This window comes from Wyeomyia smithii, chromosome 1, assembly GCF_029784165.1.
Source record: "Wyeomyia smithii strain HCP4-BCI-WySm-NY-G18 chromosome 1, ASM2978416v1, whole genome shotgun sequence".
NCBI classification, from domain to species: domain Eukaryota; kingdom Metazoa; phylum Arthropoda; class Insecta; order Diptera; family Culicidae; genus Wyeomyia; species Wyeomyia smithii.
This window is the reverse complement of record NC_073694.1, coordinates 44,379,791-44,402,129: the sequence shown is the minus strand read 5'-3', so window position 1 is coordinate 44,402,129 and position 22,339 is coordinate 44,379,791. Positions and strand designations below refer to the sequence as shown.

Sequence of the window (22,339 nt, the reverse complement as noted above, 5' to 3'; positions counted from 1 at the left end):
AGCCAAGCGGTCGTTTGAACTTGTTTTAAATAGACTTCTCACCTTCTGCTGAGCGTCGATGCAATCATTAGATGAAAGCTTCGCTTTTGTTCCGATCGTCCACACGAGGTCGGAAATCACAGCCGGACTAAAAATAGGACCTCTCACTCAATGCATTCCTTGTTGTGGGCCGCTGCGTTCCGCAGTTTGTCGTTGCGTTCGGGTTCGTCTAGCTCGGCGAATTCCACGTTAAGGAAGAATTTATGCTTTAGATTGGTTAACCAACAATTTGCCGAAAAATCCTAAAAAATCTGTTTTCTATACTGTTAGATTTCCAGAGTAACTACGACCCGAGCCCTGAAAACAAGTGCTTCCTCCTCGAACAACGCATCGAAGCCGAGCATCGATAACCTAGAACAGATTTGGGACGAAACAGTACTAAAACAATTGGTAGGTATCATGTGATGTATTTTGACAAATTCAGATATATTCAACCCTTACTACTGTTCTAGTTGGACTCTTCGACAAACTACGAGGAACGCCGTAAGATCCGTACACGCCTTCGACAGATCATGGCCGAGAAAGAAGGTACCGTTCATTATTTCTAGCCCTTAAAACAGCCCATAAAACTCACTAAACGCACTCCAAAGATTTTCGTTCGAAAGGCCTGCGTTTCACGTTACTTTTATCTTGCTCTTTGTTAAACTATCCTCGAACATACAGAACCAGAAGCAAACGAGACAAGCCACCACAAGTTTGTACACTCTATATCAAATATACTCCCACCAAACATCGCTTAAATGAGACAAACAAAGTCCCGCGCGAAGCGCCCCACTCCCCAGAACAAATCGACACGCCTACTCCTTAGATACAAACCGTGCCTAAAACCGCGTTCAAACAATAAGAAGCAAGGTAACACCCTCCGCCGGGCTACGGAGTCGCGGAAGAATCAAAGCACTCTTGCTGTAATCAATATAGTTCCCCCGACCAATCCATCCGATTCTCTTCCAGCCTGTGCCGACATCGTGGCCAGCGTAACAGCCGACCTGCAGCGTGAACGGCAACTCCAGCAGCAACAGAGCGCTAACGACTCTAGCAATAGTACCGCCAGTGGCATCCAGGGTGAGTCGCTCTTGTTGCCCTTGCTGCAGGGCATTTTGTTGCATAATAAAAGTAGTACTGGCGGTCAGGTTGGGTCTAATGGGATCGGTGGCGCTGCTACCTCGTTGGCGATCCCACCAGTAGAAGACTCCGGTACGGAGTCCGGTGAAGACCTAAGACTCCTGGCGGCTGGATTGCATGACAACATCGAAATGTATCGTGGTATTGGTGTCGGTAGTACTGCCGCCGCCACTGCATGTGGTAGTGGTATTAGTGGTGATGGTAGTAGTATTAGTAATGGTAGACCACTGGAAGGTGGTGATAGTATTTTGCACGAAGTTACAGCTGCCCTTCAACGACTACAGCTTTCACTTAGGGATGGAAAAGATATCAACCTGGAGATGAACAAACGCAACGCCCTTCTCACTCTCGTTTGTCGACTTCAGATGGGTTTGATGCAGCCAGACAAGCTTCCGGAACAGGTCTCTCCCGTTGGAGATTTGGGCGACAGTGGAGAAGCTCCGGATTTCAATCAAATGCGTCGCGGTAGTGGAAGATTTGCCAAGCGGCGTAACCGAAACAACCGCCATACGGTTGGAGTCAGTCGCGAAGAGTTGGCGGATGCTCGTCGATTTATTGAAGAAATCGGTCGAATGGGAGATTTGTCTTCACACTCGACGTCGGCAACACCGGAAAAAAGTAAAACACCTGAAAAATCTCAACTACCTTACTCCCTTCAAAAACAACAATCTTTTGGCACTGTCCTACCAGCTCAAGCGGTTGCTCCGGCTTCAGTTTTTGCCATGAAGCGTCCCAGTCAGTTTGTGCCAAAGGAAATGCAAAACCACCACTATAAGCCCAGTGATCATGTTTCTCCATATACCAGCCGTGATCGTAAAGCTAAGCAAAAGCTTTTCCGTCAGTCGCAAAGTTTTGAACAGCCTTCCATTGGTGACCAGGAACCAGTTGCTAGTCAGCTTAAACCAATCGATCTGAAACCATCGGTTGCAGCTAGTAGAAGCGATCCTTTCAAGAAACCTGTTCAGACTGCTGCCCAACGAGCGTTGGTAAAAAAGTATTCTTTCAATGACGGCTCCACCTCCGAGGAGGATGAGCCTCATAAAACCGCTGAACAAGTAGTGCTACAAAAGAACACTTCCAAAGCAACAACAACAGTGAACACCGTCCAAAAGATCGTTGATCGTGAAGTAAAGCAATCTACAATGAAACCCAGCACCCAAGGTGCTCATAACAAACACATTGGACCACATCATCGAGCACTAGAGGCTCACGATCTGCATGGTCACGAGGGATCCAAACCAATGAACAAATATACGAGCAAAAAACTTCGAATGAAACGTGCAAATACGATAGATATTCCGAAGAAACTTTTAGATAATGATGTGGAAAGCGATGAGGAGTCGGAAGAAGAAAAGAGACCCAAAGAAAAGCCACGAGAAGTCAAGCAGAAGACTGCGGCTGATTTAATTGTGAAACCAGTTAACGAGGTACCGGACTTCAAACCAAAAACAGACAATGATAAAAAGTTCATGGCCTTTTTGCAAAGACAAAATCAAGCAACCAAACAGATGTGGACAAACCCGGTTAAGGAACATGTCGGGTCCAATAACTGGACTAGCAAATTTGATCATTTAAAACACAACTTTGAAAATGCTGAGAAACTGGGAAAGGTTGCTTCACCAATCAAGAGCACTTCACCGAAAAATTCTGCCATGAGTTTTTGGAAAAAAGCCGAAAGTGCTTCTTTCGATGAATCCCTCCATTCTACGAAACGAGAGTCATCGAGGCCTCCCAAATCAGTCCCATCGGTTCAAAGTTATAGCTCTCCCAAGACTCCAGTCCAACCAAAGTTACCTCCAAAACCACTTTTCCCCAATCATTTGCCAACAGCAGCAGTTGTCAAATCCAAAACTACTCCACAGTCGGTATCTCAACCACCGGCATCCACTCCCGTTGCCTCAAAACCACCTACCACCACATCATCCCAAACAGCTTCGTCTAACCAGTTTACTCACGCTCCAACATCCGCCTTTAAACCAATTGCCAAAAAACCTGCCCCGGTAAACCTGGGTTTCAAACCCGCCCATCATGAACCGGATGTTGTGAAACCCATCCCAGCACATGTTTCCTCTGGTGTCGTGAAGCAAATTATAGCCTCCGGTTTCAAAGAAACTCCTGATGTAAAACCAGAACCCCTAAACGTTCAGATCGGATTGGTTAAATCGTTGGCAGCCGCGGGCTATCACGAAACGCCTTACGTTCCTCCGCCAAAAATCGAGCGTACCCCAACGCATCACGTACTCAACTACCAATCCAAACCGGATCGGGCTGAATCTCCAACACCGGCTGCGCCGTGGATTGGTAAGAAAACGGTAGAAAACAACAGTCGTGTAGCAAGTATTGCTTCCACCAAATTCACAGCTAATCAGTTTGGCCTGAATAAAGGTGCGTTGCCGTCTCAAACTGCATTAACCTATCAAGGATCACTGAAATATGACGAAAAACCAGCTGGAATCAGTTTTCCCGACCGTTTGCATAGCAAACGGCCATCTTTACCTGACGTTGGAGAGCTAAAGCCGCATCCAAAGGCTGAAAACTTTACCTACACTTTCACAGATTATACTCTGCCGGAGTCGATATCGACCTTCACACTGAATCGTAGCGATTCGCTGACAAATCCGGACAATGAACCGCTGATTTTGACCAATAGTAATTCGATCTACAGTCCGTCTACTATTCAGCAACCGCTCTCAAGTTTACCACCACCTCAACAGCAAATCAACTTCCTCAGTGTATCCGATCAGCACAGTTCTACTTCCTTGTCTCCCAACAATGACGATGGAGACGACCTGGATTCGTTGGACTCGCAGGAAATGCGTGTGACCACGAAGGTGATGCGAGCTCCGGTTAGCCAGCAGGCCAGCTACACTAGCAACAAACCTTCACATTTGGGTAGCTCGCCGGATCGTGGTTCTTTGATTGCTCAAAACCTGCAGAGTTCATTGAAAAAGATACAGCAGAAAAGCCCTACCCCTCCAAGCCGTCAAACGGTGCCAGCGGTACAGCGAACTCAACCACATCAAATAGCTGCGCAGCCTCCACAGGTCACGAGATCTCCGATAGCACCGACGACTTTCAACGTACCATCACACGCTATATTCAATAATGTGCATCGAAACCCTCTATACGAACCACCTCGACCTGCCCCGATAGCTCGGACGGATTCATGGACACACATGCATCATCACCCTATGTCCAACGGATTGGAGCGTGCCAAATCCAGCCACATGTTAGCTGTTCCTTTAATGCACGAAAACGGCCATAGACCGCAACAGAACGGTATAATTTCAGAAAAGCAACGAACCGTCGAGGCCTACTTCGCTGGACAGAAACCATCGTTGAATCCTCTTGCGAAAACACCGTCCTCCAGTAACTTCTTGCGAGACAAGAGTGGTATGTCACAGAACAATGTCCGGCCGGTGTCGTACGCTATGGGTAACAGTTACAACCCAGCCCAGTATAACATTAGACAATCTATTCCCAACTCCCAACAACAGATGGGAGGATATCTCTCATCAATGTACCAACCGGCAGTCCAGCAGCAACGGACAGCGTCGATTGTACATCCGCATTCACAGCAGCAATACTACCAGCCAACACTTGGTACCGGATTGGTACGCAGCCGAACGATGCCACACATACCGTTGAATAATCTGAACCTTCTGGATGAGGACAACGTTGATGATGCATTTGAAGAGCTAATGAGCCAATCCTTTGCTGCCTAGCGTGTTGGCAAAGGTGGACGAACTTTTATATTGGAACTGATTCAGTAGACTTTGGCGAAAGTCGATTAGTCAGAATCAGCGAACATTCCACATCGTACGTATGGATATTGACGTTCGTGGATAAATGCCGGCAACACGGCACAAATGGTGTTTAATTGAAGCGAGCTCATTTTCAGTGTAGATTATATCTTAGAAGGCTGTGTTTGATTCTAGTTGTGAAAGCTAGTGAGTTAATTTGTACGCGAGACACTAGCGATAATGCGGTTAAAATGGTGATGAACAGAAAAAAGAACAAACAGAAGAATAACGCACACATTCGTACCAGAACTCGCATGCAAAGTTGTTGACTAGAAAGCAAAATTTGCAGCATTACCTTATTCTCTGTGGAAAGCTTGGTTTTACATGTGAATGTTTAAGCTTAGTCGTGTAATTTTGTATTAAGAAAACCGAATCAGTTTCGGGGACATGAACATTTTTGTGAACGAACTTAGCTCTATCTAGTCTTGGCTGTCACTAAACAAACTTTATGGGCGGAGACGAAGCCCAACCCATCTATTAGAAAGAGGGAGCAGCTGTTGAATATTTAAACCGGAAACTTCATTCTACTATCACTACTACTACTATTACTGCAAAACTGGTCGTTACGCATCTGAATGTGCATCCTAACAATCAACCTACGAAGATTTGAAGAAAGAGAGACGGTGCTCGCTGTCGCTACAGTACAAAATAGTAGAACTACAGTGAGTCCGACTGTATTTTTCGTGTTGTTTGACGTTTCCGCTAGCTCAATGTGCTCTCCTCGTGTTAGCATGTATTTGTACGCTGCTCGTTTTCAAATTTGCAGTAATTTTTCGACCGCTTACCGCTTCCGGCTGTAAATTAGCGTCTCTGATCGCGTCATTCTGAGTACGCCAAGTGAGACCGATACTGTAATTTGGCGGTGTTTTGAATTTTACAAGTTTTGAAAACATGTCCCTGTTTTTACTAATTTGAAAAAAAGTGTGTCCGTTTTGATCATACATCGCTAGGATCATCCAAAGATGGAAAAATCAACAAGCTTCCGCACAAAAATTGGTCGCCATCGAAATTGCGCCCGCATATCGCAAAAACCATTTTTTCTCTCATATAGTAGCCATCGCTGATATTGTAAGAACGTTGTTTGATTGGTAACTTCTATGTGTAGATTGTGTAGCTTGCGTTCCTGTTAGTCGTACTAATACTAATAAAAAAATTTGCTCCCCTTTTCCCACATTTAGATAGTCCTACGTGCTCTGCCTCGTTGCAGTAGTAGTTTCTATTAAAACGATGTACTTAAAGTGAGTTTTCTCACGTCGATTTCCGTCTGTTTCTGACATTTTTTCAGAAGTAACCACAACATCGACCTCGAAAGTACAGTCCAAAGATGGCGGCGTAGTCACCACCAGGACAACAGGTGAGTTATAAATTTCAGACTTGGATAACAGTCTAGTCTAGTCCAGTCTTACACTCACGCAGTCAGTTCTTGACAGAATCCTCACTTATGGTTGATGGTTTCTATTGAGAAGAACAAGATTCAAACGGACCTGGATGAAACTAAGCGGTCCAAATATAGTAATAAACGAAAAAGATCCATGTACCCCAGCGAAGAAAAACGGGGATTGCAATTCCGCCCGAATTTTTAAGCACTTTAGCACGATAATCGGAGAAAATCCACACACTCTTTCACATCCACTCGCGGTTGCAGCTTGCTACGATCTCCTCTAGTTTGTGTCGCCCAAGTGGCGCAAAAGCCACCCGTATTGTCAGTTTAATTCTGTTTCGCGAAGTTCCTCTCTGATGTTCGACTAGCATCGCTAGTTATTTTGCTTCTACGGATCGCCATATCACTCGATCATGGGCTACTATTCTCTAGTCGCGGCATCCTCGCAAATATCCAACAAGTGCGGGGTCTACCCTAAAGTCGACGGCCTCTATCAGAATTTCTGCAAAATGCCTTTACTGGTCGTTCTTACGGCACTCTAGATACATGCGCCGATTTGTATGCCTGGTACAATTCATGTTTCATGCGTCGCTCGAAAACACTTAGAGCTTGCCAATAAGCCTCTTTCAGTGTCCATTAATTAAGGCCTTAGAGGGCCACCGGGAGAGTTGATGTTTTATAGAGTGCTAATCACGTAATCCGCAGGAGGCCCTCACTGTAGAACGTCTTTAATGTACCCAGGTAGATAATTTTTTCGACTGCTCCAAATGTTTCCCCATCTACCATCACCGCAGCACCAACATCCTATGGGCTACCACGCTATCTATCAGCTGTACCGCTATTCAGCAAATAATTATGACAATTCCTATTCTCGCAGCTTACCTTCTGACAGGTCCAAAAGGCCACTTACAACGCTCTTCGGTTAATACCAATCATGCCAATATCGTCCGCAAAACCTAGGAGGACTTCCTTGCACGTCAGCCATCATATAGCACGTATAGCACATTCCAATGCGATTTCGAACAATAGGTTTGACAGCTAGTCACTTTGCTCTAAACCAACCAACCAAACCGATATCTCACAGGCTACTCTTGATGTGGAACCGTCAAGGGTGGTACGTATCAGTCTAATCAGTTTTGTTAAAGAGCCATGTTCGAGCAAAATGCGCCATAACTCGTTTCTCTTCACTAAATCGTACGCTCCCTGAAGTCTTTGAGTGAATCCTTTTTTTTTCATTATTTAAATGATTTTAAATATTCTAAATTGATTTCAAATACATCCAAACATTGACTTTGCGATTTGTTTATAGTCTGCAAATGCGTGACGAATCAGACATTGGATCCGTTCAAACACAAAATACTTACTTACCTACTTAAATGACAGTATGTCCTTAGGCATAGCCTGCATAATGTAGTTTCGCCGCTTTACTCGGTCCATGGCTGCTTGCCTCCAATTCCGTGGGCACCCGGTGCTCTGCAGATCATTCCCCCTCTAGTACACCCATCTCGCTCTTTGTGCCCCTCGTCTTCTTGTTCCTACCGGATTTGAAGCGAACATCAATTTTGCAGGGTAGCTATCCGATGCAGCGTATCCTTCAGGCTTTAGCCACTTTCTGAATACTAGGTTTACCGAAGAGATGCGCAAGCTCGTGGTTCATCCTACGCCTCTAGACTCCGTTCTCCTGCACACCGCCAAACATGTTTCTTGGCATCCGACGCTCGAAAACTCCGAGCGCTCGCAGGTCCTCTTCGAGCTTTGTCCACGTCTCATGCCCGTAGAGAACGACCGGCCTTATTAGCGTTTTGTACAGAATACAATTGGTGTGGAGACTCGCAGGGCCGGCGTCACATTATTTTCCCGAGTGGGTAGTGAAGAATAGGGAAGGCTCATGGGTGACAAAGGCGTAGCCGGGGGGCGATTTACTGATGTCTGAACATAATTTTACGAAAAATCGACAGTGCATCAACAATAGGGTGCCAATGGAATGTTTAGGAGATATTAGATTTTCAAATTTTATTCAATAGTATTGTTGCCTTGAAAAATGGATTTTTTGCGGATGGTGATAGCAAAAACCACAGATAATTGATGTTAATGAACTTCCCATGGTAATTATATAAGCTCACTTACATAAGTAATTCCACGCCCTTGCGAGTGGCCTTCCGGGAGTTTAACGGAACATTCGCCATGGTGGACGAAAACATGCGTGTGGGCATTTATCAATTCCTTCTCAATTTTCGCGATAAAATGGTTGGAGTAGGTCTTACGCTTCTGGTTTGCCCAGAAACCCTGGGTACCGCATCGATTTTCAGCCGCTGCATCTCCTCCAAGAATTGCTTTGAGTAGGGCCGACACCAGATCCGGCCAAAGCACAGCGTCTTCGCCCCTATGGTATTTCTTGATGAGCGACTCGACTTCCGGCAAGCACTTCGTACTATAAATTTTACCGTTCACGGCCAGTACAGAGCTTCTCACTGATTGACAGCCACAGCAGCCCCTTTTTTGGGAACTTGGTGTGTGAAATGAAGTTCATCTCAAAGCTAACTTCCTTCGTAGGGAAAGTAAAGTACGGAGTGCCCTGCCAGTCGTTGCCAGATAGCTCTCGACGTCGACCACCACCATCATATTGCGATTCGCCGGAAAAATCGACTCGACCATCTTATTTCTGTCGAGATCTGCCGTTATTTCATAAAAAAATGTTCAAAAAAATTAGCTTTCAGGGACATGGAAACTTTTGCGCTGGGAGACTCGAGCTACACTAGAACACACGAGAGACACTCCCAGCTCGAACATTTCTTTCATCGATCAAAAACTGTAACTTTGACCGCTTTGAGGCTCTACACGGTGACAAAAAAGTCCGGTCACACTTTTTTGGGGTCGCCTGTAGCCTACACGTTGCATCTCTCTGGTGCCATCTATATGTCAAATGAAAGAGTTAACTTTGCTGCCCAAAGTGGCAGAGTTTCGTTTCTGTGCAGTTTGTTTACATTGAGTTGAGCCATGGCAGAGTTAAAGCAGCTGTTATCGCTGTTCTGATTTATTCAAACACCGGTCGGAATCAACCGGAAATTCGTGTGCCGGACCATAAATCGGTACCTAGAGACCGGAGGTACCGAGGACAAGGCACGATCTGGACGACCAAGGTCTACTAGAACTCCAAGGCTGAAAAAGATTATACGAGACCGGATTCGCCGGAATCCCGCCCAATCTGCACGGAAGCTGGCCAGGAACCTTAAAATGAACCGAGAATCAATCCGCCTGCTTCTGCGCAAGGATTTAAAACTTACACCGTACAAAAAACAGGTGGTTTATGGGGTTACCAAAGCTACAAAGTACAAGAGGTACCAACGGTCGCGGGAGTTGCTCGGTTGGCGCGCAGATGACGAGATTATTTTTTCGGACGAGAAGCTGTTCGTTTTGGAGCAAACAGTCAATCGCCAAAATGATCGAGTTTGAAGTGTGAGCCTCCAGCAAGCTCCTGCGGACAAGCTGAACGTTTCCCGGTTCCAAAATAAGACGTCAGTGATGGTTTGGGGAGCCAATTGCAAGAGAGGTAAGCTGCCTCTTATTTTTATCGATAAAGGGGTCAAAATCAACGCAGCGTACTTCCTGGACACGGTTTTGAATAAAAATGTTCTGCCTCAAGCTGAACTATTGTTTGAAGACGATTATTACTGCTTCCAGCAAGATGGTGCCCCATCCCACACCGCAAAGGTTGTTCAGGCGTGGTGTGAGGAAAACTTGATCGATTTCATTTCGAAGAATGAATGGCTTCCGTCGTCTCCGGATCTGAATCCACTGGATTATTTCGTGTGGGGATACATGATGTCGAACCTGAACGACTATAAAATAACAAATTTGGAGCAATTCAAGCGAGTTATCACGAAAATCTGGGACGAGATGCCGATGGCGCACGTGCGCGCCGCTTGCGACGACTTTCCGAGACGTTTGAAGCTGGTTCGATCAGAGAAAGGTGGTGTAATTCCAAGATATCGTCTGCGAAGTATCTTTATGAGTTACTGAATGAAGCTATGAAAGCCAGATTCAGATTTTCTTCTTGTTCTTTGAAATATTGAGATTTTCCTGTGTGACCGGACTTTTTTGTCACCCTGTACTTCCCGAAGTCCGATTGAGCTCAAAATTGGCATGGGAAATTTTAACGAGAAAGCAAAACTTTAGAACTCTTCCATAAATGAAATTCTCTATCGTAAGGGGCCATTCACATTCCACGTGGACAGACTGGGTGGGGGGAGGGGGGCTTGGGGGTTTAGAATTTATTTGGGCAGTTGTCCACGTTGGTGGAGAGGGGGGGGGTCAAAATTGTTAAAAATTTGTCTACGTGGAATGTGGATGGCTCCTAAATGATACAATTAAAAAAAATAATCCTTTTTCCTGAGAAACTTTACAACTGTACATAAAACTGTAGATTTGTAACCTTTCGCTCAACGATATCCATCAAAAAATCTGTCCCTCGCAACATTATTTTTTTTTTTTTGGTTTTGTCCGATAGTTCCGTGTGGGTAAGTACCCACATGGATATTTTCCGAGTGGGTACTACTACCCATACTACCCACATGAACCGGCCCTGGAGACTCGGGTTTCGCGACCAGCCTACAAGCATATACTTTGTTTTAGACGTATTAATCTCCAATCCGATCCTATCTACTTCAAGTTTTAGTTTGGCTCAGTAACTGGTCTGCCGCTCAAATTTTCTGCCAAAAATATTCACGTTTCCACGTCATCCGCAAAGCAGATAAATTGACCTGATCTATTGAAAATCGTGCCACGCATGTTAAAGCCCACCCGACTCATAACACCCTCCAGTGCGACATTAAACATTAGGCAGGAAAGACCATCACCTTGTCGGAACCCCCTGTAGGATTTGAAGAAGTCCGACGTTACACCCGAAATCCTCGCACAACACTTCACATTCTACATCGTAGCCTTAATCAGTCTTGTCAGCTTCCCCGGTTTATTGTGTCTTATGCGGCTTTAAAAACGACGAAAAGATGGTGTGTATGGACTCAAAACTCGCCGCACTTTTGCAGGCTCATCCGCAGAGTACTGCCCCTGTTTACATAGTTGACGTAACAACCAACACCATCATTGCGAGAAAAACGCGTTTTTGTTGTTTTAACCCAAATTATTATATTGAGATACAATTTCAACAAAATAGTCTGTCAATTTTATAAAGATTGATGTTTGAAAAGAGGCCCCATGGATTATACGAGTCGGCCCGTGATAATTGATCCAGAAAAACCGCTACGCCAGTTTATGCGAATAAACATGTATTTTTCTCACAGATTGTTTGCATAGCTTGGCGTAAAAACTTGACTACTTCCTACTCTGCCTCGCAGTTGATTCAGTTTTATCAATCGTGTTCCGGTCAAACGTCAGTTATTGTCCATTGGCAGTTTCAATTAGACAAACACGCACAAACACACATACAAACACACACACACAAACACATGTATAAAGACTTACATTTTCGCTAAGGTAATCGTTACATAGAAAAATGCAAACTTGACAACACAGAGCTAGGACAAAGTTTTTTTTTAGTTAAATTTAGGTCCCCAGACAATGCTAAACCTGCCGGATATGGATTACTCGTGCCTCTGATTGGTGCATTACATACGCATGTACATAAATTTGTATGAAAATTAGTATAAGAAAACTTTTGCGCATGTTTCTTCCTAGAGAGCTATCGATCAATCCACTTCCGATAGTGTCAGGATTGTTTGGGGCCCCAAATAGAACCTTAAAAACGTTCTGGCAAATCGATTAAGTTTACCCACTGTATTATACACACACGTTTTAATTATTTCATCTGATGCAAATATCCACTAGTAGGGGGAAAGGACACATTGACTTTATACCTTCCTGAGGCTGAGTGTTTTGTAAAAATATTAATATACAATACAATTATTCAATCCCACTTTCCCCTTTATCTCTTTCCATGGAATATTTGTCGAACTAAACGACTTAACATAGACAAACAGACAGTAGTTAGACAGTCGAATAAAACGACTTAACATAAACAATTGCACCTTGTATGGAGTAACGCCAGTTTTTGCAACCAATTGGCAGTTACGCCAAAACGTTTTTCCAATATTTCTCAAAAGTTCCAGAACAAAATGGTTTTCTTTTTGTTCACATGTATCTTAGGGAAAGGAAGCTGAATCACCGAAAAAGTGCATTTTGGTCATTTTGGCTCTTACGTCAACTATGTAAACAGGGGCAGAGTAGAGATTTGATCAGTCATAGACCGTCCTTTCATGACCTGGTAACATCCTACAAATCTGCTGGCTAATGGTGACAGGCATTGGAAATGACCTGGGAGAACACTTTGTAGGAGGCATTTAGACCCGTGTTCGCTCGATAGTTTTCGTAGTCTAGTTTGTCGCCCTTCTTGTAGATGGGGCAGATAACCCCGATGCTGGCCAATTTTCCGGGGCCCATTTTTATAAGTTCCACCCCGATGCCGTCTTTTCCGGTAGATTTGTTGTTCTCAAGCTGCCGGATTGCATCCTTAACTTTACTTATTGTTGAGGGTGGCATATCTTCGTCGTTCGTTGCACCGGCCACGTCTCCTCCGCTCCTGATAAGGTCTCCTGCTTGCACGTCGTTCAGGTGTTCATTCATGCTTCCACCTTTCGATCGACTCACGATCATCCGTCAAAATTCCTTCATCCTTATCCCTACACAATTCAGTTCGTGGGACAAAGCCTCTGCTGGATGCGTTGAGTTTTTAGTAGAGTTTTCACGTTTCGTGTGTTCGGCGCAGCTGCTCGAGATTTTCGCATTCCTTCTCTTCCTGGCGGCGCTTTTTTTCCTCGAAGAGTTGGACTTCCTGCCTCCGTTTCAGTCTATATCGCTCCACATTCTGACGGGTGGCTCGAGGCAGCATTGTTGCTCGCGCTGCGTTCTGCTCGTCCAATATCTGCCGGCATTCATCTACTTCCGCGACGTCCTCCGCAGCACTGCTATCATCTAGAGGGGCTTCTTCCTCTTTAGAAATCACAGCTTCCAGCGATGACGCGTACTGTGCTGCGACGCCGTGTTGCTTCAGTCACGCGAGGTTATACCGTCGACACCGTACGGATGGTTCTTGACTTTGTTATTTTATTTGTAGAAGTCCCTCGCATTGTGCCTGGAGAAGCAACCTTTCGCCTTCGGAAGAACACGTTTATAATGTTAACGTTTCTTCCGGCGATGGAGTCTTCTTTTACCAGTTCTAGCTCGTAGTCTCATCTGTCGCTCGCTGGTACTCAGTGTCAAATCACTAATTGAACGTGGCTGTTACAGTTGTACCCAACACTTCTCTCGCTGTAGTGCAGATCGTATTGTGGATATGTCTCCATTGTTCCTTGAGGTCCCCTCCAACTCGCTCATCGATCCATCAACTCTCTGCGAGTACTCGCAGTCACTCCTCCAGTTGATGCTAGATGTTCAACAGTATTGTAAAGTCAAAAGGATTTCACTAAATGTATCTAAATAAAACTACTGGTGGTAGACTCCAGAGCACTTTGGAACGCGACTAGTCGCAACGGTTGTTCGTACAAAAAGTGACGCTAACTTGTCGATTCTTGTCCCTCTCAAGAATTTGTTTGGCGTAGAAAAATCATCGCTCATAGCTTGGTAGACTCCAGAGCTCTTTGGAACGCGACTAGTCGCAACGGTTGTTCGTACAAAAAGTGACGTTAACTTGTCGATTCTTGTCCCTCTCAAGAATTTGTTTGGCGTAGAAAAATCATCGCTCATAGCTTGACCAATGATCGTCTCGATCATCAAGTTAGGTTATATTGGAATACGGTGGAACTGCTCGGCCAAATAATGCCCGTGGATAGCAGCTCTTCAGTTATGTTATCAACTACAACTCTATCGGAATACGAGAATCGTTTCGGACCTAAACTTATTGATGTATCGGAAGTCAGCCGTAACCTCATTTCGTAGAAAAGTTCCCGCACCGGAATTTGCGAAGTTTCTACGAAATTCTCATTATTCACTTTTAGCAGCTCGTGTTGATGGACTTCTACCAGTTTTGGATTATTCGGAAATTTGCTCAATATTTCGATTGCATAAATTTCCGGAAAGATAATTCCGGCAGAGCCACTATCAATATGTGAGTTATTTGTGCATAAGGGACAATTTTCCGGAACTCTATATTCCGCTCCTGCAGTCACTCCAGCTCAAAATGATTTCACTTAACGTGTTGAGAAAAAACTCCTTGCGGTCGATTCTTGTTCCTCTCAAGAAGTTTTTCGGCACAGAAAAATCATCGCTCATAGCTTGACAGTTCGGCAGTGTTGCTAGTGGAACGGGAGGAACGGGAGGAACGGAAGAAACAAAATGCCTCACTCTGACGGAGATATAGTCGGAATATCGGCATCGTATACACTGTACTAAATCACTAACGTTTAAAAAGTGTTGACAGTTGTTCCGTACATAGTAGATCCGAGCGCAAGTCAGCTCATTCTAATGCATCCGGGTGTGCTTTCGAATATTTTGGAGTGCAAAATAAATATTAAGGATTACCATGCCGCTAACTGCAGCGATGTTGATGAGCCTCAGGTCATTATTGTTCGTAATAAACCTGTTCATTTGCATATCCGATGACGACTTTGCTGTTAAGTCCTGGGCACTCCCTGTACGTCTTTTCAAGGAGATCATAGAATTCCTCCATCTCGTCAACGGGTTTATCATTGGAGGTGTAATTTCCTACTTCGTTCATGATCAAAATTTGGGGCCTTTGTTACTTAAGCATCCACCTTAACCTTGTTACGGGTTAACTTATTTGAATCAAGTTTGTAGTTTCTTCTATCTACGAACAAGAATGACAAATAATAATGAAAATTAATCTAAAGTGTAGAAATATTTACTTTTAAACCATTTACACTCATTTTTACACAACTCATTTAACACAACTTCCAGTATTGCTATCTTTTTTTACCTTTCTTTCCTCCACAGTGACAACCAAATCTGTTGGTCCGGCTAAACCGATGTCCGCTATGGCTAAATTCCGGCAGCTTGATAAGCAAAATTCCCTCTCATCACAATCACCTCCCAAGTATGTATCGACTGCAAACATGTCGCTGCAAGCGCAATCACGAAAAGCTTAAACTTGAACTGATCATCATTATTTGATCATATTATACAGAATCGCACTAGAACATAATTCATTCCTAATTTGAGCACCTGTTAGCGCTCGATCGACACTAATAAACCCAGATTAGACTATTAGCGGAATATATTCGAAAAGTAAAAAATCATTCAACGTTTTGGTCAGTAGAGTACAGTATTTTACCTAGTGACTAACAAATCCTTCAAATGTAGGCTCATATTCTATGTACATCGCTAATAAAACCAACTGATAGCTTTCTAGTAGTAGTTTTAATTTTCCAACGTATATTTGCATATAAGACCGACGACTAAAACCAAATACTTTTTAAGTTTGTGGTTTCCTTAATGGTACACATCGCAGCAGTGTTGCCATTCCAGGGTACAAAAAGGCTACTGACAGCCCCCAGATTCCCTTTTCCAGAGGTTAATTTTATCGAAAAACAATACCGATGCTCATGGTCTCTCTAAGTGTCCCTTTTTCTTCTCTCTTCCTTTCCTTCTGCATTTCAACTTGCACCACGAAAAAAAAAAACCTAACGAATACAATAAAACAAACACTGATTTTTGAAAACCACCATCATCCACCATCAACCGTCCACCTCGAGCAGCTCCCCAAGAACACCTTCAACTCCATCGACACCGGGCGCCGCTGGTCCCATGTTTCAGTTCACTGACCCGTCACTGAACCGTCGCGCAGCCACTGTTAAGGATCAATTGCTGCAGTGGTGCCAGATGAAGACAAGGGAATACGAGGTACAGGAACAAAGCTCTGCCAACACATTACAATCTACTGCCAAGTGTCAACTGTTGTTACCTTCCCTTTTTTCTTATTTTTCCGCTAATGCTGTTATTACGTGATTGCAACAATGTGATTTTCACCCTTCATGTTGATTGAGTTTACAAAAGCACACATGACCGTGGTAACGGTTGGTAATCGCTAGACACCAACCAGACTCAACTTCCTTATGTTTACTATTTCTGTTGTTCTTACTAGAATTCTGATGTGTCAGAATATTTTTCAAGACGTTCACGTGGCACACTGTTTCCGTCCTAACCACGAAATTGTACATTACGAGTGTGTGATCACATTTATTTTATTGTTTTTGGTTGTCAACTCACGTCATCACCACCACCGACTGGAATCGATATCTCAAAAAAAAGTAGTCGCTGCATGCTGGTGAATTGGTTTTTGTTGTTAGATTGTTACGTTGTTGACCGCTGTAATTATAGTAACTTTTGTTTCTTTCCTCTCTTGTTGCTCTCTGACTCTGATTTCCGTTACGGTTATCTTTTTGGGTACTTTATTCTAACGGTATAAACAGCACTTTTCCATGGAGTTGCATACATTAACGCTTTAACGTCGTAGTTAGTTTAACCTTATCATAAAGCAGACGCAAATATACAGAACTCCATGAAAAGCGGTGCTACGACCGCTCGACATCCGTCCAAAGCTTCCTGTATTTCATCTAGTGCTCTAACTGATCGTATTGTGTATTCCACAGAACGTTAAAATAGAGAACTTTTCCACCAGCTGGTCAGATGGAATGGCATTTTGTGCGCTGATTCATCACTTCCTTCCAGACGCTTTTGATTTTACCAAATTAACACCGCAACAACGACGTCATAATTTCACACTCGCCTTCCGAGTGGCTGAGTAAGTATCCGGTCAACCATAATTTCAAAATCTTATTTAAAAACTTCCTCTGTTGTTTTAGTGAAAAAGCCGGGATCGCGCCACTGTTGGATGTTGAAGATATGGTTGTAATGCGAAAGCCTGATTGGAAATGTGTTTTTACATACGTACAATCAATTTATCGACGTTTCAAAAATGAGGATTAAAACTAGAGGAGGGTGAAGCCACCACCAAAAGCGCTCTCCAAGTGTCTCGTCATGTCAAAAGTGGATTAGAGAGCTGAACGTGTAAACTCGCGTGTGTATACCTAGGGTTCTATGTGTAGTTTTGAGTCCAGAACACAAAAAAACAAAGTCGTCATAGTTGAGAAATTTTCCTCTAGTTGTAGTCTCTCATGTTGTTACTCTGTTAATTTGAGAAAATAGTTTATTAGCTGCTCCCACGTTCTAATGCGAAGTTATTTAATTATTTTATGGATGTTTTTAATGTTATTATAATTACTTTTAGTTGTAATGTTTCCCTTCTCTTCGCTAATATGATAGTATTTCGCTTATGACTGTTAAAATTTTCATTAGCTTGTAGTAGCAGATAATTGGTTTAATATGCCGCAGCATAGTGAAGATTCCATCTGACTGCAGCAAAAGTAATCGAGGAACACGGCCTCTTAGGAGAGTTTTAAGTAATAAAACAACATCCAAGAGAGAACAAATAGATTGTGATCATAGCCGCTTGGTTTATCTATTACAGTAAATAATCGGCCAACACACAAACACACACACACACAACTCAGTGGTTTTCTATTCTACATCTACAGTCGAATACATTTGCCTCTGTTCGAAACCTTTGCCTATTTTTTCAATGAGCTAGAAAATAGTAGTTTTAGGTTACTGTAAAACAACGAAAACAAACGCCAGCAAACCTCGGGGATTACATAGGCCCGATAACGGAGAATCGAAGTGGCAATTGACAGAAACGTTCAAGCCTGCTTTTATTAACAATACAGCGAAATCGAGGTTTTAAGCTCGTATCGTAAAACTAGTAGTGGTGTAGGTATAACCCTAACCTTCGATTTGTCTTCTCCTCAATCAATAGACAGCAATAGACGAACGAAAATCGAATGTAAAAATCTTTACGTTAATTCTCTGTATCACCATTGTTATATATATTTTGAACAGAATCTTCAAAGCTGTTGAAAATAGCTAGAGAGGAAAAAATCCCTAGATTATGGGACCTACGAACAGAAGAAATTTGTATAGCACTCACACAAACATGAAATCCAGCACAACTTTAACGTTCATAATTTACAGTACATATTTACCTCTAGCACTAAGGCAGAAATTAACAATGCGCCTTTTCCCCAAAGCTTGGAACGCTTTACTGTTTCTACCCATATACTATTTTTTTTAATAAAGTGCATTATATTAAATCTGTTACTGAATCAAAGCAGCAACAACGCGGCGGGGAAAACACTAGAAGCATACGCTTGTACCTTGCAAATATAATCGCAGGAAAACTAAATGTCTTGCTATCGTTTCTATTTACTCCGAAACGTCTAGTTAGTGGTGATATCAACAGTTCTATGTTGCATTTTTATCGCATTTCAGTTACATACATTGTAGCAAATAAACGCTGGGGTTGAAGAGAAAAAGCTTCTAATATATCGTGAATATATCCACAAAGTCATTTGGATCATCTATTCAACAGGCCATGAATCTGTTTGGTGGCCCTCACAGGACCTCAGCCTCTAGTCATCCATCGTAGCCGAGCCTTTCCTGTCTGCGTTCATCAGTTGTTCCGGTCCTACGTATGGAGGAGGGGATCGAGGCTTCCAAAATGTTATCCACAGCAAGTATGGTAACGTTACATATGTTCCTTCCGCTGATTCGTACTGCACTTGCAATCTTCTGTAAACGAGCCTCCTGCTGCATGACAGTCATTCCTCTGGACTTCGGATATATTACCAAAATGCCCGTGGAGCTCGGACCAAAATCGACAAATTGATAACTACCGAAAATAACCACGACATTACTAAGTTAACCTAAATCTGGCTCGACGATTGTGTTGATTCCGTACAACTTGCCTTTCATAACTTCAAATCCGCAGTGCTCTGGAACCCAGTACAAATTGACAGAGTTTATACGACACAGCACTCCAGAACAGACATTTATTGACGTACATACCTTCAGCGCTATTTGAATATAAGAGAAAATGCAAACATCCGCATGTTAATATTTTTTCTCCTCAAGCAAACTGTAACACATTCGATGATAGCGTAATCTCTGCTTGGAACACTGTTGGCCATTCACCCATAGCCACTGATATCCGAACTCTAGGACCGAAGCTCCCGAGCACTTTTGAACTGATGTTCAAGCCATCCGTTAAGAAAACCGTTGACCCCTGCGAACCATGTAAGCCCCGCACTCCCAATCGGAACTTAATGTTTCATGCACCTTCTAGGGAATATCGCAGTTATCCATAGGTTTCATCCAGTCTCAGTTCATACTCATCACTGGACTTTTTTGGAAGTGTTGCAATATACTCAGATGACCAAGAAGGTCACTCGGTAAAACATTCGTTTGAGCCGCAGAGCACTTCATTCCTCTTCTATTTGCACAAATTCATGCTAAGGCAGCAGGTGAAGGATTGCGTTAAATGCTTTCGATTGGGCACTGCGCAGTGCCTTTGTTATAGCGATACACGCACGCAAGTCTCTGAAGCTGGGCTAACTTTGTTCTCGTAATAACCTGTTTTGTTTTGGGTCTTCAAACTAAGGAAGCGTATGTTATTTAAGGAGTATAATAGACGTGAAGATCCATGCTATCATTTTTAGTTTTAGTATCCAATTCCTATCAACTGTTTCGAAGTATAAACTGCTTTGCTTATTTCACCCTCTAGGTGCGTTTTCCAGTTAACCTTCGCATCAAGGATTATTCCTAGAAATTTAACCTTTTCGCTCAGTTGGATAATAGGTACTTTTCCTAAGTCTGAGACGCATGCTGTTAAGTTTTCTACTTCTATTGAAAAGTTCCACTACAACTTTGGTAGGGTTCATGTTTAAACCCTCTTTTATGCACCAGAAATGGGTAACGTTTACCTCTGCACCGGGTACATCTCACCGTTTCAAGCTGTTGTCACACGACTTTACTGAAGGATCTCGATGCAATGTCGCGTACATTGTCAAAATCCCACTTATAGGTACATGTCAATGCCTAACCGTACGTTATCTGCCAAAGATCAACGTGGCCATGAGTTGCGTTACGTTGTTCTCGATCCTTCTGGAGGGTCTGTCAGATTGTGCAGTTTTGTTGGTAGTCTTTTCAGGTAGAGCAGCATCAATATTAATAAAGCAGAGGTTAGGCAGATTCCTACCGCCGTATTGGTGAAAATGTTGCATGCTTCCTATATGTACACGCCCGTCATAAAATTCGATCGAAGCGCTCGGGGATATTACGTCACAAAGTTTGTTTTGAAAATTGAAGTGCATTCATTTCTTCTAAGTTGTAATGTTTTACTCAATAAAATCATGTGAAATTTCATCATGAAAGATACGGAAAGACAAACTAAAGGTTTAAACACAATTGAGACGTTGCGGCTGCGTTTGCGGCAATTTGACACTTAGCCCATATATTTTCTGTCAAATTAACGTCAACGCAACGCAAACGTATCCATTGTGCTTGGGCCTTAACAGTTAGCATGCATAGTTTGCCGCGGCATGAACCAATCCAAAAAAGTTGGCTCAATTTTGTGTCCGTTGTCGGTTCATGCCAAGTTTGTGCGATTCCAGCACTTCGAAGGCCGGTTACTTGTTGGTCATCGACCGTGTCTCGTTAAAAATGGTATGACAATCATTTTAAATACTTTACAAATTCTTTTACCGTTAAAAAAAAGTTTTAGACGTTCCAACGATTCGTACGATACCTGCATGAGATAGAAGTTAACCAAAACGCGCAGAACGTGTTAGTTGACAAAAATTACATCATGATTAGTCTATTTAGAAGAAGAAACGATTTACGGAAGATCTCTCAAAAGGTGGACTGATGAAACAATGGCTAGAATGGTTCGATTCATCGAATCGTATGAAAGCGATAGTGGGAGATTATACCCGTGTAAATACTTTACAAATTCTTTTACCGTTAAAAAAAAGTTTAAGGCGTTCCAACTATTCGTACGATACCTGCATGAGATAGAAGTTACCCAAAACGCGCAGAATGTGTTAGTTGACAAATATTACATCATGATTAGTCTATTTAGTGGAAGAAACGATTTACGGAAGAACTCTCAAAAGGTGGACTGATAAAACCATGGCTAGAATGGTTCGATTCATCGAATCGTATGAAAGCGATAGTGGGAGATTATACCCGTGTTTAGAGATATTGAAAATGTTAAAAAAAGTTTGTTTAAAAATTTGAACAGCAATTTTCCGAAGTGCGTGAAAAAGTGATCAAAAAACATGTTGCCACACACACTCTGATGTTGATATCAGAGTAAAACTAGTTAAGGAAATATCCTAGAGGGAAAGATTCATAAGTATAATATTGAGATGAAACAACATAATAATTTTAAAAATCGTTGTACTATAACAGGTAGAAATAGCAAGAAAACTAGGCACTTTTGCAGCAATAAAATGGATTCTTGATGTATTGAATTTATTTTTATGATGAATTTTTTAAGAAGCCATATCCGGTTTATGTATGTTAACTTTCTGATTTTCGAAAGGAAATTCAAATTTAAATGTCTTGATGTTGTGAATTACTCGGGTTTTACAGGAACAATTTTAACTTATAACAGTTTCTCTTCACCTCATGTTTATAAATTAATTTTTAGAATAATGACAAGAAAATCTTATCTCAAAAACTGAATTTATTGCCTAAAATTCTATTTTATCAATATCTACCAGTGTATTGTGATGAAATCTTCGACGTTGTGACGTAGAAGCTTTTAGCATCAGGTTTGTTTACTATGTTTTCGTTACCAAGACAATGAACCTAACCTGTCAATTTATTATCGTTGGAGCAGCATGCCACCACGGGTTGGCGCACGGTGACCGCCGAGGACATGCTTCCACAAAACCTAGTAGCATGTGCGACTTCGTAATGATGGTGCCGCTTCTCTGCACACTAGCCCTCCGTATAGCACCTTCCAATGCGATGTTGAACAATAAGTTCGACAGCCCGTCACCTTGCTTCAAACCATCTAACGTCACGAAAGAGTCCGATATCTCACCGGCTATTCTGACGCTTGATG

At 42.8% G+C, this 22,339-nt stretch overlaps 1 protein-coding gene across 8 annotated transcripts in view; it reads left to right on the top strand.

The window, feature by feature from the left end:
* The window catches only part of LOC129718538 (titin-like), a 219,263-nt gene extending 200,650 nt beyond the window's left edge, over window positions 1-18,613 (top strand). For 3 of the 8 annotated variants that reach the window (XM_055669404.1, XM_055669402.1, XM_055669403.1), the window contains 8 exons: window positions 310-429; window positions 492-567; window positions 991-1,101; window positions 6,250-6,318; window positions 15,310-15,409; window positions 16,071-16,215; window positions 16,965-17,116; window positions 17,178-18,613. In XM_055669404.1, coding sequence (XP_055525379.1) covers window positions 310-429; window positions 492-567; window positions 991-1,101; window positions 6,250-6,318; window positions 15,310-15,409; window positions 16,071-16,215; window positions 16,965-17,116; window positions 17,178-17,301 — 897 coding nt within the window. In that variant the 3' untranslated portion in view covers window positions 17,302-18,613. The other 5 variants (XM_055669405.1, XM_055669406.1, XM_055669407.1 and 2 more) reach the window with 5 other exon arrangements.
* Window positions 18,614-22,339: the final 3,726 nt, after the last annotated feature.